General features: G+C 36.5%; 1 protein-coding gene across 2 annotated transcripts in view; it reads left to right on the top strand.

The window, feature by feature from the left end:
- Positions 1-27,415, top strand: part of FUT8 (fucosyltransferase 8) — a 129,364-nt gene that overhangs the window by 71,966 nt on the left and 29,983 nt on the right. For both annotated transcript variants that reach the window (XM_061997909.1, XM_061997908.1), the window contains 3 exons: positions 6,411-6,526; positions 6,662-6,827; positions 15,056-15,170. In XM_061997909.1, the coding sequence (XP_061853893.1) occupies positions 6,411-6,526; positions 6,662-6,827; positions 15,056-15,170 (397 nt within the window). The remainder of the gene's footprint in view (positions 1-6,410; positions 6,527-6,661; positions 6,828-15,055; positions 15,171-27,415) is intronic.

Below are 27,415 nucleotides of genomic sequence, written 5' to 3' on the forward strand. Positions count from 1 at the left end.
GCTCCAATTCCTGATGCTGGCTGTGAAGTGTGATTAAGACAACAGTCTTAACATCAGTGTAGATCATAAAGGTAAAACCCTTTTGCCACGTTGGTAAAAAATTGTTCTTGCAGCCCTTCTCCGCTAAGGTTCTCTATCTAGAGAATTAGAAGCTTTTTTAAATTCCACCAGAAATGAGGCACAGTTTTGGCAATGCAGATACAGAATACATCATGGCATGTAACAGGGTTAAGCTAATGTATGAATATGAGCATATTTCAATAATAACTCTAACTTAAGGTTATTTTGGGGGGAGTTTAAAGTAAATAAATGTCTGCCGGGAAATTTTTAGCAATGAACAGACATCTGATTTAACTATACTAGTTAAAATATGTTGACAAAATTAGATGAAACTTTTTCATAATGTAAAATTCCAAATTAACAGGATTTATCTTAGTGTGAATGGTAGAAAATTACTGTAATATCTATCTGTGTCATTAGGAGTAGCTAGTTAGGGCAGGGAGGAAGGGACAGAAAGCAGTTATGGTTACAATAATTCAGGACTTTAATAAAAGTTTAAGTTGTTGTAATACTTTCCATTTTGTAGTTAAACTGGTGTCTCATTTTTAATTACATTGGGACCTCAGTTACGTGGTAAAATACACTTTAATACAATACAGCTCAATTGCCTGGCATTTCCCATATAATGGGTTCTTGTGACTTCTCTCCCTTCCTTCTCGCCTGATAAGAGTCTCTGAGATGGCTGAGAAGAGAAGCTTAGTGTGCTTGGTGTGCTTTCATCCAGCCATCCGTGAAAGCCAGTATGCAACAACCAGAAGTGATCTTCCCACTCTGAGATTTGAATGCTCTTTTGCTGCCAATTTATGTAGCAGCTCCTCATCCCCAAAGACAGCAACAAGAAGAATACCCAAAACATGCCTTACGAAACATTCCTTATGTGCATGTGAAACCAACCATTCAAAAATTGAGAAATATTGTTATCTGTGACAAAGCTTAATAAAATCTTGCTTAGCCTTTTTATTTTTATGCTGTGTGATACTTCAGTTGTATTTGCTCTTGTAATTTTCCCCTTGGTTGCTTCTTTTCACACAGGACGCATGAGGAGTAGGATTGAGGTTTTAGGGCAGTAAGAGGCCTCTTTGTGTTTTGGTTTTTGTGTTTGTTCTGTGTTTTTTAATCCCTCCCCCCATTTGTATGTTTGATTTCACAAGGTAGGTAAGGTTCTTCTGATTACTTCTTTTTAATATTTGTGATTTATTTACCCATATTGGTTATGAACAGTTCATATTTTTGTCAGGATTTTTTGGTGAAGTTATTTTGTGATGCTTTTTAAAAGAATCTGTACCTTTGCAATAGTGCAGGTTGGAACAGTCATATCTTTTTGAGAATTGCCTGAAATAAAAATATTCCTTTAGGAACTGAGTACACTTTTGTGATGCACTTCTGATGGCTTGAAGTGACTTCAGGCACCACTTAGTTTTTCCAGTACTTTTGAAAAGCCTTACGTGAGACTGTAGTTTTTCTTTTGTCATTATGATGCTTTGTAAAAACCTCAGTTGTGGGCTATAAAGAGGCACAAATGTATATTAGTGATTCAGAAGATAGATGGAATTTAAAGTGTTCTATATTGTCTGAGTTTTGGGTATTATGTGCATGAATATTGCGAATAAGGAGATTTGGAGAGTTACTATAGTCCTTACATATTTATAAAGAATATTGTTTGAGCAAATCTGGGTTGTTTGTAGAAGCAGCCTAGATCCCATTAGTACAAAACAGTAATAAACCTAGATTTTTTTCTAGGTGTTTATTTTACTATTCTATATCCAGTACAAATGGAAGAGCTGTTTCAAGAACAATTATTACAGATGTCATGGGTCTTGCAGCAAAAAGAGAAATCTTCACCACAATTTTGTAGTTATTTAAGGGAAACACAATAGGAATTAATAACCAAATCCAAGTATTACGTAATACTGTTTCATTATTTGCTTGTAATGACATTTAAGCTGAACATTTAATTTACAAGTAGGTTATGATGTAATTGCTAAAGGCTGTTACTGTTGCATCTAGGTATAGAAGATTTCTAGGAGGAGGAGAGTTTAAAATTACTATGTTTGTAATGTCTGATTTCCCTAAATGGAATCTAACAAGTTGTGTGTATGCCTTCATCTGAGTCCTAGACTTCTTTTTTTTGCAGTACATAAATGCTTCACAGTATTCATGTGTTTCTTTGTGTCTTGCTTGGTGATAGTCGAGTTTTTATCTTTTATGTTGTATTAGTGGTGTCCTCCCCTGCAAGGTGAGCCTGGCAGTATAGGAACCAGTAATTTCAGAGGTTTCTTCAGGGAAAAATAGAACCTTGTTGAATGTATTCAGATTGTGTTCATATTACATATATGGAATGGTTATATATCTTTACTTTATAGAGTCTATTAAATGTTACAATTATTAGAACCTCAAATTCTATTAACAGATATGATAACTTGTTTTTTAATCTGAGTAGGATGATGTGTTATAAAGTAGAAGCAGAAAAGGACAAAATGTAATCAAACAAATAAACCCAAACACTAGTATTTCTAGATATTATTATGGTTCTGAGTGTAGCTTCAGGAAGAAGAGATGGGTTTTTCATTCTAACAGAGCACTATAGTTTCTTTAATGTAGTTGGTGCTGAGGCTGATGCAGAATCCAAACTCAGAATCAATTAATCATAAGTAAATCCATTAAAGTAATTCTATCAATTACTCTGGGCAGTTATTGGGCTCAGTAAGCCCACAAGAAGCGTTGAAAAGGACTTGGATACAAGAGCAGCTTTGGATTGACTAAAAAATGAGATGGTATTTTGAAGTCCTGTTTTCTATTACATGTGTTTAAAGGCTCTTAAGTTTGAAGCTGAAGGTATTGCACAGGCCAGTCTCTGAGGGAGGAAAATCATAGAACTCCATGATGTGCATCTCTCTTCCTTTTATTGGTTTCATGTAATTCTGAATTAAGGGAAGAGGCACATCTAGTGGATACATGCCAGCACTCATCAGGGCCATGCTGATTGAAATTGATAACAGAGGCTGCACCCTCCTTATTTTCAAGTAACATTGAGTGCTTTCTTTCAATTTAATTTACTGAGGAGGTTTTATCTTAGAAGGCTGAAGTGCCAACTTATATTTTTTGTTTGTTTGTTTGTGTGTTTGTGGTCATTAATAATTAAACATCGTTCTCTTGTGGGGAAAAAATATGAAAGAAGAAAGGCCAATCATAATGTAACTTTATTTATAAACCTTCCAGCTTCATACAAAGAACTCAGAAAGACATCAGTGAAAGAATGAGAAAATCTTTTATGTGAGCTTGTGAAATCTTACATATTTTCTTTTGCTAGTAAATTACTGTAACCTTTTAAGTACCTTGGAAATAGGAAAAGGTTAGAGTGGTTTTCAAAATGATTTTTGTTAATTTTTTTTTTTACAATCATTTTACACAATATGACAGTTCTTTCAGCTAAATTGGATGTCACTACAATTAATTTTTGAGTGGTTCTTTTTGCCTTTGGAGATTCACATTAGAGATCAGTGCTTTGCCCTTGCCCCTCAATGTTACCTGAAGGTGATAAGAAAGTGGCCTCAGTGAAACGGATGATGGTATACAAAATTCTTCTTTCTGTCTTTAAGTATGACTGGATTACTAAACAAGGGACAAAGCAGAGTGAGTTATCTCTACACCGTGATCATTTTGATGTTTAAAATGATACAGTGATACTATTATTTGATATGAGTTCATTATAGAAAAGGTAATTTATGTTTACTGTAAAATGGTAGGGAACAGCATGTAAAAGTCACACCTCATAACTATTGAGAGAAAGAATGCAAACTAAATCACTATTTAGTGCATTATCATAACTGACTGGAAGTGGATTAAAACTTTGTTCATTTTGTATTTATAACTTAATTTACATATGTTGTCATAGCAATATGTGAAGAATATTCTGTGCTACATGCTTGCTGGCATGTTCTTTATTCTTAGCTAGAATGATCATAGTTTAGACAAACTTGCTTTAAACTCCTCAGATTTTAAGGAACAAATTGGTTGTCTGGATTTACTTTGGTATGAAAACTGTATGTATGTTTGTCAACAGGAATTCTTAGTCACAAGTGTGCATTATTCCTAGGGTATTCTGCACGAGAAGTTCTCTACATAGATGATGCCATGAGTATAGATAAGGATTTTAATTCAAACACTTTTCCCTCAAATGTTGCCTCATCTCCAAATCAGTTGATGTACTTGTAGAGGGCAGTAACAAGCAAGCTGTGCTGGTTGCAGAGAAGAGCCTTTTCCTTAATTTTGAGACTGGATGAAAGTGAGGATGACAGCACAGGTCTGATGAGGTAACAGATGTAGAGACAAAAGTGGAAAAAAAAAGAAGTTATTTTAGTTTTATTCTAAAATGATGTAATTTTTGCAAGTCCAAACAACTGGCTTAGGAGAATGCCTCCCATCCCCATCCTAGCTCCTTTTACCTAACAACGTTTTTACTGCTCAATGCCAAAGCAAGTTGAATGTTAAAAGATGTGTACTTTTAAAAAAACTTATTTACATCAAATAGTCAGAATTACTGTGCTTCTTTCACATTATCCACAACCATCCTTCTGCAGGATTCTGTAATTGCTATTTTAAGAGACTTATGTTCAGAGGATATGTGCACTGTCCAAAGATTTCTTGCGGTAATGATTTTGTATCCTTTTACCTCATTGTTCTTTACAAATTCCACCTTTAGGGAATATGATTATACAAGATGAACCGTTCCATTTTTCCTGATAGTTTTGTGGTTACTTGTTCTGTCACAATCCAAATTGTGAAACCAAGTTGGCAGATCGAGTATATTTGAGCTTTGTGGTTTTAAACTAAAGAAAAAGCTGAAATGTATTTCAATACAATACCTCAGTATGGTGTCATGCTGTGTATTTATTGTAGGAACAAATTCACAAGTGGATTGCTGGTATTGAGGGAGTGTATTTACAGAGTGCACACGTTTAAGATTAGAATAATTTCCTCAGTGTTGTCATTCCCTCAGTGCATAAGAAAGCAGATACACGAGCAGTTATTGATAATTACTTCTAATTTACCATGGTAGTTTAAAATCACAAATAAATATTTTGCAATTATTTAATTTGCTAATTTGCTTTCCTAATTTCAAGTTCCTAATTTGCTTTCAACTAGGCAACTTCAAGAGTGCACAATTCATCTTCTTCATCTTCTACCCTGCTCAGATAAAAGGGGCTTAAATGCTCTGCTTTGTGTGATATATCTTTCTGATGCTCACATTAGATATTTGTTCCCTTCAAATGTTCCAGTGAAAATGGCCTTTTCGTGAGTTCTTATATTTTTATTGGTATTTAATTATCCAGATAGACATCAAAGTTAATCACATCTCAGTAGGATCTTTAGAATGCTGCCGTTTCTAGTTTATAGTGAAGATACTCTCTCTGACTACTACTTTCTCTCTTGAAACTCTGGGTATATATGTGTGGAGAGAATAACCCTTCATTTTTTTGCTCATATTCCATTCCAAATGAAGAGTCACCTTCATGTTGTGCAAGAATTCTGTATTCTTTACAGTTCTCAAGGCTTTTTGTTACATAAACAGATGTGTAACAGATATGAAACATAGCTGTTTTCTCTTTTCCTTTTCAGATCAGTTCATGCAAGAGTCTTAGAAAAGGTGGAAAAATGTTTAACCTCAGGATCCACCAGCAGTGTCATTTCTCTAGAGATGAAAGGGGTTTTTATTTTCCCTCCATTAATTTTTGATTTGTGAGATAAATAGAAGATAGCATCTAATTTCTAGATTTTATTTTGGTTTATTAATATGTGGAGTCAAGATGAAATATGAGGGCACGACTCAGTAATACCCTCAGGGCTGATTTATGGCTTCAGGATACATATTTCCATAATTCTCCTGTCCTCACATACTAGAGATTTCACAGCCCCAGATCATGCAGCCTTTCTTCATCAGAAAGCATAACCTTAATCTTGTGAAGGCATATCCTTCAATTAGGCTTTGTTTCAATGTCGCCAGTCACTGCATCGAATGATCTGAGTTAAGCTGCTGCAAATACTATTTGCACAGGTAGAGTCTAGGATTGGTCTTGTTGATGAGTGGAAGTCATGTAAACCATGTTTAACACCAGGTTCAGTCTGTCTGCTGCAGCTGAGTTATAGATTTTCTCCTATGGCATTAGAGTTTAAAATTATTTGTATTAGTGTGTTTAATTTCTTGTATTTTTAAGAAAACGCCAAGAAGGCTTATCAGCAAAACAATATGTAACAAAAATGAGAGGAGAGCTGAATTGTTAATGCAAACAATTTATCATATAACAGTTATATTTAAAACTCATATAACTTCTTTATTTTCTGTATCCTAGGATACCAGATGGTCCCATTGATCAGGGACCAGCTGCAGGAAAGGTACATGCTTTAGAGGAGCAACTTTTAAAGGCCAAAGAAAAGATAGAAAACTATAAGAAGCGGACAGGAGATGGTTGGTAGATAAGTTTTCTTTTACTTGTAAAATAAGTTTTGACAGTCCATATCACAAATGTACTGGTTTCTTAACAAATAATTCAGCTACAAGTGCTGATGTTTTTATGCCTTCTTTTTTCTCTTGTTTAAATAGGAGGCCTTGGGAAAGATCATGAAGTACTAAGGAGGAGGATTGAAAATGGGGCTAAGGAACTTTGGTTTTTCCTTCAGAGTGAATTGAAGAAATTGAAAAATCTGGAAGGAAGTGAACTGCAAAGACGCATTGATGAATTTCTGTCTGATCTGGGTCATCAGGAAAGGTATTTGTGCTGATTCTGCATCAATGTTGTGAGGATTATGGATTGATTTAAGTAAAGTACTGACATACTGCTTAAAAAATCGCGTAGCATAAAGCGCTGGTATGTGGGCTAAAAAGTGCTTGAAGCATAAAGATGAAATTGTTACTTGGATTTCATGAGTCATAAAGTATATATCCAACTCCTATCAGTACAGCTTAGAGTATGACCCTTTGATACATTTTCATTTTTTTGACCAGACCCGGGTCCTAGATGCCAGCTTGTTGCTTTTCAGTTGCATCTGTCCATAAATGTACATAAGTGCCTATTTCTACGAGTAATAGAACTATTGTTTGAGGTATCTTATTGTGCCTTTTGTAAAGAGCAGAAATCACATTGATCATTGAGATATTGTATAGTTGAAATGACTTTAAAATTGGGTAATCTCTTAATTTCATGATGAGTTGTCATTATGAAAAGTCACTTTTTGTAGTTAGAATTTCACAGGATATTTCAAAAAGAAATGATCTTTAAGTACACTGTCATTACGATGTTGTTCAAAGATGTATTGAATTGCATTTCCAATTGTTACTATCTTCTGACTTCACCATTGTGGAGGTATCCTTTGTATTACACTAAAACATTAAAGCTGAACAAAACAAATCCAGGAAGTGTTTAAAATCAAGTGAAATATGTCTTGTAAGCCCATTATATTTAGAATTCTGTTACCAACAGTATTACAATGGCAATTTGTGTCTCACTAGTAAACAGTCGTAAGAAAATAGTTGAATTAACTAAATACACCACCTTAAAGCACTGTCTTTCTCAAAAAATCTGTGATCTGCATGTGTGAACACCAGTAGTGAAGCATGAGCCTTTGAAAAGGAAAACATAGTAAGAATTTTCAATTACTTGGAAAGAATGTAAACTTTAAAACATAGTTTAAAGAGAATATGAATTTGATTAATAATGCAGGCAAATAATATAGCCCATTAAATATTGTAATTTAATATTCCACGGTTCCAAAACCCAGTTTGTCACAGATTGATGCAGCTTAAAGTGAGAAGGGACTATTCAGTTATTGAGAGTTATTACTTATATAAAATAAGCCATTACATTTCACCCAATTATTTCTCTGCTGAGTGCAATTATGTGTGTTTGACTGGAATAAAAGTAGTGCTTTGATGCAGCAGAATTTTCCAAAAGACTCGAGGTTTTCAGTTAAACAGTCAATAAACTGACAGAGAAGCTGCCACTTCACTGGATAGTTTGTTTCAATAGTTACCCCCATTCAGAAATATTTGTTCTCCTGAGAATTTATTTCTGTTTGGGCTACTTGGACTTCAAGTCGTTCATTCATGATATATTTTTTAAACTATCAAAGCTGGATCAAGTAGTCTAATGCCAGACTTGCTTGTGTCTGTCATGGGAACAAAGTCACTTGTGTACATATCGCTGCACTGTTTATATAGCCAGGATCACATCAGGCAGTTGCTACAGTGGAACCTTGAAAAATGTTGGGTGTTTGATGCCAGAAGGTTTTTATGTCCCTGCCTTCCAGAATTAATCATTTTTTAATTCCTTTTCTTCCTACACCAATGATTGTTAATTCATTAAGCCCAGCTTGCAAGTTTCTGTACTTCTGACAGTCCTACCTTCACATCTGCCTGCAGTTCAGGATGAGGAGAAATCAAGAATAGAAATGCATTCTCCTTTGCATTAGTCTGCCTTGCAGACCTCTAGAAATTATGAGATAAATCCACTGTAGAAGTCTGAAACCTCCGTGGTACTGGAAGATATTTGTATGGAATCATAAAATCATTTTGGTTAGAAAAGACCTTTAAGCTCGTTGTGCCCAGCCCTCCACTCACAGTGCCAAGCCCACCACTAACCAATGGCCCTCAGCACTTTAACTCCACAGCTTTGCAATAGCTCCAGGGATGGGGACTCCCCCACTTCCCTGGGCAGCCTGGCACGGGGGCTGACAACCCTCTCAGGGAAGAAGTTTCTGTCTCAGCTCCATCTAAACCTCCCCTGGTGTAAATTGAACCCATTTACTCCTGTCCTGTTATGCATTACTGGAGAGATCAACTCCCACGTCACTACAGCTTCCTGTCACTTGTAGAGAGTGATCATGTCTCTTTTTAGCATTGTCTTCTTCAGACTGAACTCCCCCAGTTCCCTCAGCCCCTCCTAATGAGACTTGTGCTCCAGACCCTTCCCCAGCTTTGTTCCACTTCTCTAGACATGCTCCAACACCTCAGTATCCTTCTTGTACTGAGGAGCCCAAAGCTGAACACAGTATTTGAGGTTCAGCCTCACCACTGCAGAATACAGGGAGACAATCACTTCCCTGGTCCTGCTGGTGTTGTGCTTAGGCTCATCAAAGGATCCTGATCAGCCTTAAGTACCTTTGGTGCCCTCTAAATACAGGGAGGGCTCAATTGCCATTTGTGGTCCCAGGCAAAACAGACCAGAGTACTCAACTTGGGGAAGAAAACAAAAATTAATCCACCGCCAACCAGAAACATAACAAACAGAAATCCCCAACTGAAAACAATAGAGTGAGCGAATGATGGGAAGTACAGCCAACCCCTTTAAGATCTCCCCAACCCTCTCCTCTTGGGCTCAAAGCCCTGGTCCCGGTGTCTTTACCTCCTCTCCACTGAGCAATGCAGAAGGGCAGGGAATGGGGTTTTCTATCAGTCCTTTCCTGATGGCTCCTGCCGTTTGTCTCTCCTCAGGGCAGGTGGCTCCTCTCCAGCCCTCCCTGCCCCAGCACAGGGTCCCTCACAGGCCGGGCAGCCCTGCACAGGCCTCTCTGAGTGCGCTGATCCCCAGGGCTGCAGCTCCTCTCCACTTTGGCTCACGATCTGTGGAGAGAGACTTGGGTGTCCTGGTTGATAACAAACTAACCATGAGCCAGCAATGTGCCCTCGTGGCCAAGAAGGCCAATAATATGCTAGGATTCATCAGGAAGAGTGGGGGCAGCAGGTCAAGGGAGGTTCTCCTGCCCCTGGTGAGGCCTCATCTGGAGTCCAGTGTCCAGTTGTGGGCTCCCCAGCTCAAGAGGGACAGAGAACTGCTGGAGAGAGGCCAGCGCAGGGACACCAAGATGATCAGGGGACTGGAGCATCTTCCTAATGATGAAAGACTCTGGGACCTGGGGCTGTTTAGTCTGGAGAAAAGGAGATGGAGGGAGATCTCATGAATACTTAGAAGTATTTAAAAGATGTATGTCAGGGGGATAGGGCAACACTTTTTTCTGTAGTGTCCAGTGATAGGGCTGGGGGTAACAGACAAAAGCTGGAACACGAGGAGTTCCACTTAAACTTAAGAAAAAACTTGTTTGGTGCTGAGATGAGGGAGCCCTGGCACAGTCTGCCCAGGGAGGGGGTGGAGGCTCCGTCTTGGGGTGTTTTCAAAACCCACTTGAATGTGTTCCTGTGTGACCTGGCAGTCCTGCTTTAGCAGGGGGCTTGGACTAGATGATCTTTAGAGTTCTCTTCCAACCGCTACCATTCTATGTGGTTCTGTGATTCCTATATGGTGAAGTCCCCAAAGAAGACTAAAGTCATTTAAGCTAAAACCAAACAGCCAGAAACTAGATTTTATTAAAATAGCATATAGACAATTTTCTTGCAATGTGGAAATTCAGAGCAATTGCATTAGAGAAGACAGATACAGACGTGTTTCTACACTATTCACAGGCAATAAAATAATCTCATGTTGCAGAATACTAGTGCGGTTGTCTGAGTTCCAAGAAAGTTTGTTCTTTCACCTTTGAGGTCAGGCTGTCAGCTGATTTCCCTTTAATCTTTCATGTGTGTTCCATGAGTGGCAGGAAAACTCCCAGCTCCTCGGGTGCATGTGCTTTGGCTTGTGATGCACTGTTGTCTTCAGGCTGTTTTTTTCCCTTAGGATGCCCAGTAGCTCCCCAGGGAAAGAGGGAGCACTTTTTCCCTCCATGCAGTCTATCTGGTGTCTTCTGAAAGGAACATGTTTGAGCATGATAATAATAAAAGTTTGATGTAATAACAAGATAATAAGGTAGTAAGTTTGAAATGATGAAGTAAGTTTAATATGATAATGTTTAAGCAACATAATGAGCAAATTGAATGATCTTACTTTGAGAGTCACAGCTTTTTGGTACCGCTTTTTATTGCTGGGAGTTTTGTTGTTTCTTTTTTTAAGTACACGTGCACTTGACTTATTTCAAGGGATTTAACAAGTTGTCCAGTGCCCTTCTGTTGATAGTAATGGCTTACAAAATTGTTACCTATGTATCTTAGAGAAATGAAACATTGCCTGTGAAGCTGGTGTTACTCATTTCTATATATATACATAAATGTGTATCTTAGGTTTTTTTAATGGATATTATAATCTAATATTGGGATTAGAAAGATCAGTGTGAATTACAAGTATTTAAAGCAGTTAGTAATGCCCTCTGCATGCTGGAAAGCAGATAAAAGGGTGGGTAGTGATGAAATGATGAGATAGCTGTGAAAAAGAAGTGACATTTTTTTTCATTTGTGTGGAAAGCCTGTCATAGAGAAGACTTGCTTTTTAGGAGATTTTTGTGCCTCTGGATGTTAATCTTAGAGTTCTTTGTTAATCTTGGTGCTGTTATGCAAATGATCTGCTACCGATATGATAGCACTTCTCTTGTTGAATGCCTTAAGCACCATTTCTTGGCTGTGTCCTAGGGATTGTGTGAACTTCTTCCCAGAGAGAGCCTGTTTTGGCAGATGATTTTGTCCAGTATTTCACTAATTCTATGTAAGAAAGAATGTCGCCCAGTGTAGTTTCCTCCATTATGGAATATGGAGTTTTGTTGTATCTTGTAGAGGATTGCTGAGAGTAACTTCATTTTAATAGTGGAAAGACTATTTGTTTTAAAGTTAACAAAAAAAGAATAGATTAATCCTCTAGTTGCATAGTTGTTTCCCTGTGTTGGCATGATGTTGTTTATAAAGTGGCTGCTACTGAGTTAGTTTTGTTCTTTCTCCTCCTGGGGAAGAGCTGTCATCAGGGCTTTTGTGATAGCTGGCCAAGGTTTGGTGTATATAGTGTTTAAGCATATTTTCACATAATTTCCTTTGACTTTGGTGGAATGTATTCTTTTTTTTTTTTCTTTGGGGCTTTATTCTGTGATGTAAAATTTCTAGGAGGTTTAAATGTATTTTTGTCATATGGGTAGAATAAATGTCTAGACTGGTCTTTAAAAATGTATTAAAAATGCTTGTCCTCCCCCATTTATCTGTGACAATCAAATACAGATGAAATATGGAGCCAGATTCTTTACTCCATTCTGGTTTTCATCAGAAAAAGACTTTTAAAAACGGCTCCAAGATTTAATTTATATGAAAGAAAAACAACAAAAAGTTGATATTACTGGTTAGCAGCACAATGAAAGACCAAGTTTGACTTATTAAATATCTGCAGCGCCATTGTCTGAACTTCTTTCTGCCATTTTACCACCCACAGTAGCTTCTAATAATCCTATGCAGGCTCATCTTTTGTCTGCGCTTAGATTTCTTGGGCTTCTGGATCACTGTTCTATGTTTTAGCTCTCCACACGGAGCCTGACTCTGGTCTTTGGTGTTAATCTGCGTCACTTCTAAATCTGCATTAATAAACATCCTCTCACACTCAAAAGAACCTAGCAGATGTGAACCTAAAAAAATACACATTTCCCAGCAGTAGCAATCAGAGAAAGAAAGTCTCCGTGACTCAAAGTGTGTTAAAATTGCACCACCCTATAATCATTTCTGTCTAACACCTGTGAATTTTTCAGTTCCTTGTTTACTTCAGAGTTTCATAAGAGTATTTTTTATTTTAAAAGAAAGATTATGGATACTATCTGGAAACTCTTGAATTCATAAAATTTCCCACAAATTGTTTGATATTTGTTATGTTATGTACTGAACAAAGTTACCTTTCTCTGAAGTGTTGAGCCACTGAGGCTGTGTGAGGACTGTCTCATCATTCCTCTTAAGAAATGATGGAAAAGAATTATGTTTCATCTGTTAGGCTGAATATTTAAACTTAAAATGTGCCTACTGCCTTTGCTTTGTCATGGTCACCATGGCCAATCATAAAGAAAATAAAATTTGCACAACACTTAACTGCTGAGAGGGACTTTTTTATTGATAGGCTTTGTATTTTCATTTCTTTTATACCAGTATTTTTTATATATATATATATATATATATATATATATATATATTTCTACAGGAAAAGAGAAGAGTATAGTGATTGTGTACATCACAAGTTCAGAAAAGACTTTTTTTTTAAGGCCACTGAAAGAGAACATTTGAAACTTGTTTAAAACGTGGCTGTGGTTGTGCAGCTGCTTCTGATGATAGTAGAGTATTTTTTATTCTTCATGTTTAGACCTGAATTTTACAATGGCTTTAAAGACCCAACATGATCTGATTGGGAAGAAAAATAGATTTAAGATTACTAGCCTGTAATCCTTTCTATAAATTGGAAACTGCTTGTTTAAGGGGAGCAGACTCTTTAAAAAACATTGCATTAGATCTACTGCATCATTATTTCTTTTCTGTTTGTCTAAACTAAACCGTGTTTGTTATTTTAAGTGTTAGGTATCTTTAGTAGTTAGTGATTATAAACTAATTACCTATTTTTTTCATACAAAGCCAGAGTAGGTGTTTGAAGCTCAGTTAAAGTAAAAGAAAATCCAGCTTACAGGCTGCCCAGGGAGAATGTGGAGGCTCCTTCCTTGGAGGTCTTCAAGACCTGCCTGGACACGTTCCTGTGCAACCTGATCTAGGTGGACCTGCTTCCGCAGGGAGGTTGAACTAGATGATCTCTAAAGGTCCCTTCCAACCCCTACCATTCTATGATTCATGGTTTAAATTTAGAATGTAAATAGAGTACTTCAATTGATTGGCAGAAAGTGAATTTTACTGCTGCTGAACAATTTGGGTATAATGTTTAATACAGCAACAGTAGATGGTACAATAGGTTGGTGTCACTGTTATCCTGTGCAGAAATATGAATATGAAAACCAGAGTGAGTGTATGAGAATGAAAAGATACAGATACTTAAATCGAGTTATTAATGAGAGAAGGTTGTCTGATAACTTTTCTGTCTCAATTTATGTCTTGATTTACTGCTTAAATATTGTATCATTCTAAATACCTAATAGAGCTACTTCATCTGCTGCTCTCATTTGCTAAGCTTGTTTACAGGAAATACCCTTAGCTAACTAGGGTTGTGGATCCCATATGAACCAGTGCTGCCAACAGCACTGTCTTTTATTACTTCACTGACAAGACCCCTTTAAAGTTGTTGGGAAGTTTGCTTGTCTTCCCCACACCCTCTATTTTGTCACCTTTTAAATTTCTCTGCCTTTGTTCTGTTGCATCTCTTCGTAGTGATCAAACTTGTGGCTTCTTAAGAATTTCAGGCAATAAATTGCAGTTTCTGAAGTTCAGATGAAAGAATTAAGAAAAGTGGTTCAGACTTCAAACTTTACCATTGTTATATGACATGCTGAGCAGCTTTAAGTATTCGTAGTCTATAAAGCCAGCTTTGAAACTATTGGTTCTGAGTTGGGCAACCTATGACTTGCAGAATAGCCATTACTCTTTGTATAAATATTTTTAATAGTTTGCCTCTAGTTTTGTATTTTCTCCCCAAAGTCAGAGATATGAACAAATTCTTTTCCTGGGTGGTACTATTTGGGCTGTACAAGTACTGAGGGATATGGTTTAGTGATGGGTTTGGCAGTATGAGGTGAGCGGTTGGACTCTATGATCTTAAAGGTCTTTTCCAACCTTAACGAGTCTGTGATTTGTAACGTAGTATTCTATACAAGCATTGTAAGATGTTTGCAGGAGGCAAAGTCACAGTGCATTAGAATAGAAGTTACTATAGGAATCACTATTGCACTTTTGTCTGGGGCCATGGGATAATGTATTTGTAATTTCTTCTCAGTTTCCTTTAGCACGTACTAGAAACCAACGCTTTACAGCAGGTTTAAGAGTTTATGTAACCCATCTCCTGTTTAATACTATAGTTACCCATGAGTATGGAACATGTTAAGTGGAGAACACAGTCTTTTTTGGCTGCCATTTGGATTGTGGGGTAGGAGAGGGCATGAAGAAATTGTTTTGAGACTATAATTGAAATATCTGTTTACTTTGATTTCATCTAATCCTCCAATTCAGTAATGTTAAAGGTGTTTCCCTTTTTTTTAAGATTACTTCCATTGTCCTTTGCAGGTCAATAATGACCGACTTGTACTACCTCAGTCAAACAGATGGAGCAGGAGACTGGCGAGAAAAAGAGGCCAAAGATCTAACAGATTTGGTCCAGAGGAGAATAACTTATCTACAGGTAAGAAGACAGAGCTTTTAAATCAAGGTAAACTTTATATATATGTGTATAGAGATATGTATAGATATATATATAAATGTTTAGCTATACTATTGTAATAGCTTAATTACATGATAGTTTTATGTGTTTGTATATGAATGAATTCCAGGGAAAAAATCAGAGTGAATGTTTTAGCAATTGTACGTGTACAGAAAAGCAGATCTTCTTTGGATTTTTGTTGTTGGTCAGTTTGGGTTTGTTTGTTTGTCAAGTTGTTTGTGGGGTTGTTTGTTTGTGGGGTTGTTTGTTTGTGGGGTTGTTTGTTTGTGGGGGGTTTTTTGGTGGATATTTTGTTTGCGGGATTTCTTGTTTGTGTTTTTTTGGGGTTTGCAGTTTTTACCGAGCTGTACTTACCTGTTTGGATTCTTTGTTTTATTATAAAATATAAGTCTGGTTTCTGTGTTTTATTCTTTAGACTATGTGGGAATGCATACAAATGCTTCCACACTGTTAAAAATCAAAGTATGAAAGCAGGAAACTTCTGAAGAAGCAGCCCATTTGAAAAAAAATGAGTATGCAAAATTGAAGCACTTGTATAGTACATTGTCCAGTCCTAGACTGTTTTGAGCATCTGTTTGAGTCTCCTAATAGGTGCTCATGTTTGTGAGTGCATGAAGCCTTTTTAATACATGTGCTTGTGTGTTCCTATAAAATTTAAACAAAATTAATCTGAAAATTTTTGGTCTTCTATTCATGTGTGAATGTATTCAGCTGTTTATAAAGTGATCAAAAAGTTATTTGATGTAGTCTGTTTTATCTGTATGTGGTTTGTTTTTCTGTGCGTGCTGTGCAGCTCTGTGACCTGTTTTGTATGGTCACCCATAATGTCTGATCTTTTCTTTATGTAGCTGGATTTGTTTCTCATACTTTCATAGTTTCATGTTTCACAGTTCAGCTGTTGGAACCTTCTATTCTGAGACCAAGCTATGTATTGTTGCTTGTTAAATAACAAAAGACACCCTTCCATGGAAAGCAATCTTCACAGAATGGCTCCTGTCATGCAGGAGATATCACTTTGTCTTCCTTAAGCTCCTTTTTGAGAATAGTTCCTCATTCTTCCCTTTTTGATGTCACTGTTTGGCAATAGTTTACTACTTTTCATGCTTATAAATATGGCCTTTCTCTACCTTTTTCTGTTATTTCATCACATCTTTTTGTGGTCTTATCTAAGTATGTATATATTTCTGAAGAGTGATTGCTTTCCTATTGTATGATTTTAAAATGTTCAGGAGTAGGATCTCCAAATATATACAATGAATAACAGAAGTAAGAACAGTTTAGAAGAGCAGAAACTGAAAACTGAAGCATTAAACAAATGCTCACATTGTTTTTTAGTGAATTTGAAATAAATTTACTTGCTGGATGAAGAGATGAGAGGCCAGCTGGTTCCTCCTAAAACTTGTTTAGATGCACATAGTTTATGAGAAGGGACTTTGCTTTCTGTAGGGGGAATTTATTCTCATGTGAAAAAAAGTTAAGCACTATTAAGAATGAAACCACTGCTAAGTCACAAGTCATAGAATTCTAGTACTTCATATTTGTAGCTTAACTACTTAAAGCTTTTCAGGAAGAGTATTGTATCCTCAGGCACCTGCAACAAATGTAACTATCTTTATCCTCATTATCTTGAGAAGGAAAGCTAATGATGAGCATGAAGAGTGATTTACTGAAAGTTGTGGCACTAGGTTCAGAATTAGAATTGCTTATAACGTACTTCACTCGCTTTCCATCATACAGGCCATTTTTGTTTCTGTTTTACTTATAAATTTGTTAAAAAGGAGTCAATAAGAAGTTGTGAGGAATTGGGTGGGGTTTTTTTTTCACAGAAGAGATGTTTCCTTAGGAATTGTATTTGAAGTGTAGGTTGAAAAATGATGATAAGTATTTTCCAAAAAGTGTAGTTCTAGCTTTGATAAGCGTAGCTATTTTTAGCATTGTAACTGGAGGTCATAAAAATAGCACTAATTTTTTGTGTGTAGGAAATATGCAGAAACGTACTAAAATTATTTGGGTATTTTATAATCATATAATATTACCATGTTTATTCTATATCTCCTTTAATTGCAATATTTTACCTGTATTACTTGCTCAGTTTTTGTACTAAAATGAGGAATGGAAATACATGATGAGCCTTCTCAATGAACTATACTTTCTTTGATGTACTTACTGTGTTTATTTTTGCTGATCTCTTTTCAGGCTAAACATTCCTAAAAGTTCCAATGATTCTTCAGGTGTGAGAGTTTATAATACCTTCAGTTTTTATTTCCTAATATCTTCCCTTAACACTAGTTCTTCACCAGGCAATTAGTAGTGAGCATCCACTAGTTGACAAGTGACAATAGATTATTGATTTATAGAGTAGCACCAAAATATATATTTCTCTTATCTTGCTTTTTATGCAGTCTAAGATGTCACTTAGATAATAACAGAGCTCCCTTGAGTTCATGTCACTGTGGAACTCTTGAAAAGCATGCCTAAGGTTTTTAATTCAGATTAATTTTGAAGCCTGAATATTTTTTCTTCCACTGTTTTTGTAGGAGTTTCCTAAAGGGCTTCTCCTGCCAAATTGTGAGGTGTGGACCAGACCTCTTTGCTTTCTACAATTCTGGGAGGAGTCTGGGTGTGGCTGGATCCAATCATAACCCCTGACCATAATGAAGAGTTTGGTCTCTAGGTTCTGGCACAGACTCATTTTATTACAGCTCGAGCTGGACCTCATTTTGTGAGAGCTGTCCCAAACCAAGGAGTCCCTGGGTTATTGTACCTATACAGTCTAAATTCCCCTCCCTTCTTGTGACGTCTTGATCCAATAGTAATATTTGATTCTGAGATCGTCTTTTTTCCCTTTTCTGTCTCCCAAATGTTCTTGTTCTTATCTTGAAAGTCACAGCTTTTACTCATGAGTTTATAATCTTATATCTGCACCTGGGTGTCTCCAGTCTGTTGTTAACTTTGGTATCTTGTCTGCACCTGGGCATGTTCAATGTTGTCTTTTGTTAACTTCAGGCAGGGTGATTTTCACTCCCTTTTTAGGAGAATGTCCTTGAAGACTACTCACAGTGCTTTGTCGTGTTGGAGGCTGTGGCCTGAGGTCTCAGCACTCATCACTCTGTTCAGCTTTACAAGTATTAATGTATTCTGATTTTGTACAATCATTCTAATATTTTATCATCAAGATACTTTAAATCCCAACAGCTATACTCACTTTAAATTTGCTTATCAATACAAATCTGCACTCATGATGAGTTGTGCTCACTTTGGTGATTTCTTCTGGAATTTATGACAATCTTCTACAGACTAATATAATGTAAAATTTCTTGGACATTTAATTTTAATGGCTTTTCCTTTCACCAGTTTTTCAGTGTTTCATGCATGAAAATTCTAGTCCCACTGAGATGCATTTCTCTGTGTATTTATTTGCCATTTCTCTTTCTTTTTTATAATCTTGTTTTGATCTTTGACTGAACTTTGTCGCGTACACCATGACTGCTTTGTGTCTTTGAAGGTTGTTTGCTAAAAAATACAAAATTACCTTATATCAGGATACTGGATAGGATGGTTTAGTTTTTGGGGATGATCATTTGCTTCCAGGTGTATATTGTTACCATCACTTATATGAGAGAGTCAAACCCAATAATAATCTCAGCGTGCACGATAATCTCAGTGTGCAACATTGCCTAGAATTGGGGTGGAAATGTAGACAACTCTTCAAAGATAGAAAATATTCTTTATTATGAGTAGTTGCAGTCTTTGAGATGTTTTATTCACATACACAATTACTAGCAACTCTCCTTGTTCTGTTCTCATTCTTTTGTCTGAAAAAAACTGAGGATCCAATCTCTTACTTACATACCTCTAAGCCAGACATAAGCTTTTGGAGCCTTTCTAAATATTGAAACATTTCTTGTCTTTAAGTGATTGATGCAAGTAGTCATCCAAAACTGGAATATGTCTGTGACATGTTTGGAAGTAGACTTGACTTGTTTGCTAGCGTGAGTTTCAGGATGCTGAAGAGTACAGGGCTGACTGCGAGTATGCAATGTAAAACAGTTCTTGGTCTGAAATTACACATATAAAATTCTCTTTATGATATAATTGTATTAAAAAATAAAACTAAAAAATATTCAACAATCCTTGCCCCCCAACTCCATGCCAAAAAGAACTATGTGGTACTATTTGTAGGTTGGGTTTTTTTTAGTGATGAATGAGAGTACCGTATAGTTTTCTTTCTGATACACACTGAACAACGACAGCTGCCTTATTTTGGGACATCTCCCTGGGAACTCATTTAGCTGAATGATGGTGAATAGTGATGACTGCCACTTCATTTGGATGGCATTACCATAAATTTGATTTAATGAGGCTACATTTAGCTAGTTCCCTGTAGTTAAAGCAAGACTTAAAAAGATGGGAGCTTACGTTTGAGCACAAGGCTTTATTTTCAGAGATGTTCCTTATCAAACGATTGAAGAGAATGTACAAGAGAAGTCAGAGAAGAGCTCCTGTAGTAGTGTATATTCTGGAAGTAGTAGAGTGGGTAAATGACTACCAAGGCAATACTTTGTTTTCTTCCTCTTTCCTTTTGTGCTTATTTTTGGTTTGTTTATTTTAGGAAGTTTGTGACTTAGCATGTAGTCCTCCAATAGCAGAATATTTTTGCTTCCAATTAAAAAAATAACCCCATTTTTGTCAAATTTGAAGGTTCAAAATATGAGCAGGTGAGGAAAGTTACTAAGTACTTAAACCATTTGGCCAGATTCATGCTATTCAGTTCGGGTTGTGTATGTATGCAAAGAAAAGACTTGCCTACAACACTTTTGTTGAGGTTTCTCTATTTCCCAGTATTTTTGGTGATACAACGTGTCACTTAGTTTTTCCTGTCTTCAAGTGTATTAAGTCCTCTCCTCTATTAAAATTGATGATATATATTTTTAATAAACGTACTCATGTTAAAATGACAACAACATCAGAGTCTCTGGGCATTCTACATGTGTGCAAAGGATGTAACTGTAAGTCTTGAAAAGTGTAATCTTGTAACCTTCAATAATTGAAGTCTCATGTATTGTATCTTTTCCCAGTTATTGCACTTTAATTACAAGAAACAAACTGTACTGTGTTGTGACGTTTCTAGTGTGCTCTGGTGGTGATAAGTTCAAACTAGTTTCAAACAAAGGCAGAAAAAAGTTCCAGAGTGGGCAAAGTATCATAGAACATTCTGCATCAGCATTTACTCTTTTTTTTGTTTAATGAGGAAGGAGGACACTACCTGAAGGATTCATCTGTGTGTCTGTTCTGGGAGAAGAGATGATTTATTTAATGAGCAGACTGTGTAGCACTTCAGCTTTCTTATGGTAGATTCAGCATTCTTAGGTTTATTTGAAAGCTTTCTTGCATTTACTCCAAATACATAGAATTCTGATAAATCACCTAAGCAGAAAAATGTTATGAATGCCAGTCCTAGTTTCTTATTAAACTTTAGGAATAGAGTTGGACTAGGTGACCTTTAAAGGTCCTTTCCAATCCAAACTATTCTATGACCAGCATATTTTAATAGTCTCATTTTGAAATGATAAAGGCAAAATTAGATACTGGAAAAGCAGTTGAAAAAGCCTATATCCTTAAACTTAACTGAGTTATATACCTGGACACAGTTGCTACTTGCTTACTTAGGCAGTATAGCTCTGAATATATATAGGTAACTATATATGGTTATGAATTCATAACATGACACACTTGGACTATATATTCTAATTGTCTTAAACTTGACAACTCATTAATTTGATTAAATTTCAGTCATTTGGCTTTGTCCTGATTTCAGGTGGGACAGAGTTAATTTTCCCTAGTAGCTGGTAGAGGGCTGTGTTTTTATCGCTGCTTGAGCATCGGCCAGCAGGTTGTGAGCAATTGCATTGGGCATCACATGTCTTCTCTTGGGTTTTATTCGTCTTTCTTTTTGTTATATTCCTTTTCACTACTGTTATTGTTATAGTAATTTTATCCTTAGTGTTATTATATTTTAGTTATTACACTGTTCTGATCTCAACCTATGAGTTTTGTTAATTTTCTTTTGTTTTATCCCATTCTCCTCGCCATCCCACTGGGAAGGCAGAGGAGTGAGCAAGTATCTGTAGTGCTTAGTTGCTGGCTCTGGATAAACTGTGACAGACTTACAGACACTCATTTAATTATGTATGAATAGTGCCAGTAGTGGCCAACAGAACTGAAAGGAGATAATGACAGTCATGTTGTTGTCTATATTTAAGGGGAAGTCATTGAACAGAACAATTAGTAGATTCTGTCTTAGATTCAGGTTTACTGTCATAAAGAAGTAAGGCTGAAAAAGCTAGTGTCTAGGAGACTCTTATTGTTACCCTTGACACTCTTTTCTAAAGTATCATCAGTTTAATATTTACTTAATGCAAATTTTTGTGTGTAAGTAAGTGAAGGTAGAGGCAAGTAACTCTTAGTGCATCAACTGGAGAAGGCTGAAGTTTGCACTCACCCTCCTTTAGGGAACAGAGGGATCCATTAGTTAAAAATTGATAGGAAACTTGTTTGATTATTGTTGGTGTTTCGAGAATTGTCTCGGGAAATGATGTAATTTAAGTAGTTCATAGATATGTTTTAAAACACATTTTGTCAAGGTTTCTATTACTGGCCTGCTTTAGGTATGGAAGTATGACTTGAACTAAGAATTTCTTACAAAGCTTCAATTCTGTTCACTGGTTGGAGGATTATGCCCAATCCTTCATCCTCCCATGCCACCCCAAACCTAGTCGTTGAGAGATTTAGTTGCGCTTTTGATGGATACTCAGGAATGTTTGTAGTTTTAACATGCATTTCTTTCTTTTTCTTTCAATTTCACTACTGTATATTTTAATAGTTCTGAATTACTGAAAGTCTTTGGTGGATTGAAATTGAAATTTAAATGTGATTGTATTTGTAATCTGACATGTTGCCTAGTGAGTGATTAGTGGATTTCTTTTTATTGTAGTTATACATCTCTGTCTCTTGTGTTTTTTGTGACCAGATTCTTCCATTGTGTATTGAACCATCTTTACTGTTTGATATTGTAATTTCATCTGTATTTTGCAGTTCTTTTCATGTTGTTGAATTAATAGCACGACACAGCACTACAAGAGTGATTTGCTTCCTTCCCTGTAACACTACAAAAGAAAACTTAGACGTGAGTGAATCTAAAAAGTCGATCTTTAGGGCAAAGTAGATTTAAGTGTGAAACAAAAAGATTAAAGAGAAAATAGAAGACAGCAAGCCATTTTTTCTGACTTTTTTTTTGGGAAGGTTTGGAAAGGAACTGAATAATTTCTATCACATATGAAAATATAAAAATGATTTTACTCTTAAACATCTCTTGTACCTTGAGTCATCTTCGTTAAGTTACTGAGTAAATTGAGTATCTGTAAGTATGGTGCTAGGATAATAACCACTTAATAAAGTGTGATTACTGCTGATATCTACATGAGGTTTTCTCTAGCATTCCTATCTAGTGGATTGAGGAGCATCATGTGGTTTGTCCATCTGTGTTCTGGAACGTTTTACACAAACTGAAGCTTGTGGGTTGTAGGGGAATAGGTGCAAGCTGGAGGAATTAATGTCAGGGGCACATAGGGCTCCCTGTCTCTCAAATTAAATACATAATATTTCTGACTAGAGAAGGGAGAACATTTTCTTCCAGTGGCTAGAAGAAATGTCTGTCTTATTTGTTGGTATTTTAGTTTGTTTGGTTGTTTTTGAGTATTGAGACAAGTATTGAGACAAGCTGGTATGAAAAGGAATCATTGCAAGTGACATCATAAGGAAAGTAAAGATGATGTGAATTACATTTGTGATTACTAGAATGAGAAAGAACTTTCCTTGACATTATTCTGTCAAAAAATGAGATTGTCTCACAGAATTTGGCAGGGACAGCACACTGTAACATTAAGGGGTAAAATATGTATAGAAAATTTTAAAAGAGCACCATTTTTAATAAGCATTGTGTTGTGTTTATGAGGTTACTTTGTAGCAGACTGCTTGCCCACTCCAGTCTGTCTTGATTCATTGAATGGGAGTCCATTTCACTCAAGTTTTTCAAATGTATGAACAACAATCGTTTGTCTTGCGTGTTCTGCTATTTCTTTCCTTACTAATGCAGTTCTGTAGGTGTGCGATGTAGTAGGTGATTTCTCAGCCCTATTAGTAAAGGAGATGCCAGACAGACTTCTGAATCTGCTGCACTCAAACAGCCTCTTTACACAGGTTGTCATGTAGTCTGCAGAAGAACTGAGGAGATATGTTTCTTGCAGAGAAAACCTGGATATACTCCTTTGCTTGTAGTCTAGGCAGGAGAGGTAATTTTTAGCCTAAAAGACTGTAAAACTTCTGAAGGGAAGGAGCTGGAATCTGTCAGTGCTTATAAGTAGGAAGTAATGGCATATTGCTTTTATTTCAGAGTTTATCAATTTAGTGGAAACCCTGAATTTTGTGAGAGCAACAGTGTATCCATGTTATTGGTGATGAAATACCATCAAATCCATTTTGCCAGTTATAAAAATCTACTGTTATTTTAGGTGATAAGTAACATTCTCTTCCTCAGAAATAAATAATTACAGACATTTCACAGTTCTGAAAATTTGTTATTATTTTTCAATTGCAATGTTCATAGAAGTAATTCTGAGAGAAAGTGTACACTCTGGCATGGCTTGATAATCCAATCTTCTGCATATTGAAACATGTTTTGCATGCTTGGTTTGACTGTGGAGTTTTGCTTGTTTGTTTGTGGTTTTTTATGGGGTTTGTTCCTTTTTTGATGCAGTTGTATGGCTGTTATATTACAGGGCTTGACAACCCTGGAGGTCCCTTTCATCCCTCACTTGATTATTGGATATACAGCTCAATTGGATGTAAGAGTCTGTGATGAGCAGTGTAGTTGGGAATGAGAAGAGAGTTCACTGCTCATTCAAATCAGGGATTTATAATCTTTTATTCTGTGGCTTTATGCCAGGTGGAAAGGTCTTCTGTTAGTCTTCACTGGATTTGAAATTCACTGTTACCACTTACCAACTCAGTAACTTTCTGGGTTGCTTTGGTTGGCAGTTGTGGCTTATGAATACACAGGCTTTTTTGATGCATGATGTGTGACTAATTTTTCTTCCTTCTTGATGGTTGTTAATTCTACTTTTTTGAGGAAATCCCAGTGGAAACTGCAATATATCTATATATCTCTACTTTCTATTTTTTTTAAGGTCTCAGTAAATATTTTAATCTTAAATACAGCCTCATCATAAAATTTGAGTATAGTAATTTAAAAAAAAAAACATGGTCATAAAGAAACCAGCTTTCTGCTTCTTACAAACTAATATTAATAGATATACTTTATAGTTATGTCTCCAAGTAATGTTAAAACCCAACTAAGTGTCTTATATTAACACTGGTAAACAGTCACTATATCAAGTTTTATTTCTTTATATGATTCCTGCTTGATTTCCATAATATTGTTATTAAGCTATTATATGAAACTTGCAGTTGCATGTGAGAGAGAGTTAGAAGGGCAGACCCTATCAAAGTTTAGACAGCTTCGAATATGTCATCAATTAAATGCTTTCATTGTCAAGAGGACACAGGCATTGGAAAGTAATAGAAGGTGTAGGAAACATTAGCTATTGGTATTGTTTAAAAATTCTCAGAGATGATCCCATTCAAAATAGTTACAAAAAGGTTCATTTCTTCAGACATTTTTGTTATGTGAGAAAAAATGGGAAGACACTTACTGAAATACTTTATGGCTCTGACAATATCTCTGATTTCTGTATCGTTCCTTTTTCCGTTCTTTCTTTAAATTAAAGGTTTGAATAAATATCTGAACAGAAATCTATCACAAAATCGTTAATTCATTTAAAATGGAAATTAAACTCTTGAATCCAATTGATATCACGTGACAGACTTGAATGTCCTGCTTTTTGGTACAATACATTTCTCTACAAAAAATGTACAAATGTACAAATACTTTTCCTTAGGGGTTTACTTTTGGCCATAATAGTTCTTTTTATGGTACAGTTATATATTATATATATAACTATATATATTTTTATATATATATATAGTTACCTATTTACAATATTATTTGTCTGTGGTTTAGCCCTGGCTGGATACCAGGTGCTCCCCAAGTCAATCTGTCCCTCCCACTCCTAAACTGGACAGGGGAGAGAGAAATATAATGAGAAATTCATGAGCCAAGAGCAGGGAGATCACTCAGCTGTTACCATCATGGGCAAAACAGACTCAGCTTGGGGACAAATGGTTTGATTAAACCATTTGATTAAATGGTTTGATTAAACCACCCCACCTTCCTGCGACCCAGCAGCACAGGGGATGGGGTTTATGGTCAGTTTGGTACAGATGGACTTTGCTGGTGCTTCCTCTCAGGGGGAGACCTCCTCACACTTCCCACTGTTGTAGTGTGGAGTCCCTCCCACAAGAGACAGTCCTTCACAAGCTTCTCCAGCGCAGGTCTTTCCCACAAGGTGCAGTCCTTCAAACCCTGCCCCAGCATGGGCCACCCACTGGGAGAACAGTCTTTCAGGAGGAGACTGCACTAGTGTGGGTCCCTTACAGGATCACAAGTCCTGACAGCAAACCTGTTCTGGTGTGCGCTCCTCTCTCCCCACGGGCTCCCAGGTCCTGCCAGGAACTTGCTCCAGTGTGGGTTTCCATGGGAAACATGGAGTCACAGCCTCCTTCAGGCATCCACCTGCTCTGGTGTGGGGTCCTCCATGGGCTGTGAGTGGATCTCTGCTCCCCAGTGGCCTCCATGGGCGACAGGGGCACAGCTGCCTCACCATGGGCTGCACCAAAGGTCACAGGGGAATCTCTTCCAGTGCTTGGGCACCTCTTCCCCCTCCTCCTCCACAAGCCTTGGCATCTGCAGAGATGTTTTCCCATTCTCACTCCCTTCTTGCTGCTCCTGCAGTTCAGCATCTGCACAGCAACTTCCTGCTCTTCTCAAACACGTTAATCACAGAGACATTACCGCCATCACTAGTTGGCCAGGCCTTGGTCAACAACAGGTCAATCTCAGAGAGGACTGGCACTGGCTGTATCAGCTACAGGGGAAGCTTGTGGCAACTGTTTAAAGAATCCACTCCTGTAGCCCCCCCACTACCAAAACATGGCCACACAAGACCACTACATGTTTATATGTTACACAATGATACTTAAACTCTTTTGAGACAATCTGGATAAAGTATGAATTACTATTATTAACTAGCAGTTAGAACATCTAGACACATCTTTGCAAAACAGAAGTAAAACAGATAAAGAAACAAAAAATACAAACAACTACAATTCTACATCTGAACACTCACATCTCCTGACAGTTCTCTACATTACAGAAAGAATCTTATATATTTTTTAATTAGCTTAACATTTCAGTTTTAAAAATAGCAGTGTAACAATATACACTACTAGTAGTCTTTGAGTTTTGAGCTTCTCTTTTCTACACAGAAACAGTTAAAAGCAGAAAAGGATTCTACTTGCACTTCATTGCATCATGTAAATCTGTCTGTAGATTTAAGGGGGACATATGTGTGGACTTACACACGTTTTCTCCTAAAATACTGTGGGATATAGATTTGTTATGGTCTCAAAGATACCTGTTAGATTCAGTCTCACGTCAGCCATTGGGTATGTGATAGCAAGAGTACTGGACTGAGGAACAAAAGCTATGAATGGCAATTTTATTTAAATATATTGCTTTTCATACTAGTTATGCTTTGAATCAGGTGTTTTTTTCTTAAAATGAAAAAAAACCCCAAATGCTGAATTAACACATTGTGGAGTTTGTTTTGGTTATTTTTTCTTTTAATTTGAACTGTTCCTCCTCTTTTAAATAACAAAATGAACAAGTTAAAGTTTTTATGAAGTATTTTAGAATTCAGAGTATCCAGATTATCTTTAAGATTACTTTCTTTTAAGATGGAAAGATCTCAGTACTCCAGATGGTGATTGTTGGTTTTTGGAAAGACTTTATTTGGTGTAAATTTAACAGAAAATTTCTTTTGAAGTTGTTTACATGTGAGAGGAACACAATTTATGTTGATGTTCAAATACCAGTATTCTTGCAGCTTAACTGAAAACTGGCTTTTCATTGTAGAGATTTTATGAAAAACCTTTTTGAGATGCAGATGTCTAGAGATGTACAAGTATGA

This window comes from Colius striatus, chromosome 6 (assembly GCF_028858725.1).
Source record: "Colius striatus isolate bColStr4 chromosome 6, bColStr4.1.hap1, whole genome shotgun sequence".
Classification (NCBI taxonomy): domain Eukaryota; kingdom Metazoa; phylum Chordata; class Aves; order Coliiformes; family Coliidae; genus Colius; species Colius striatus.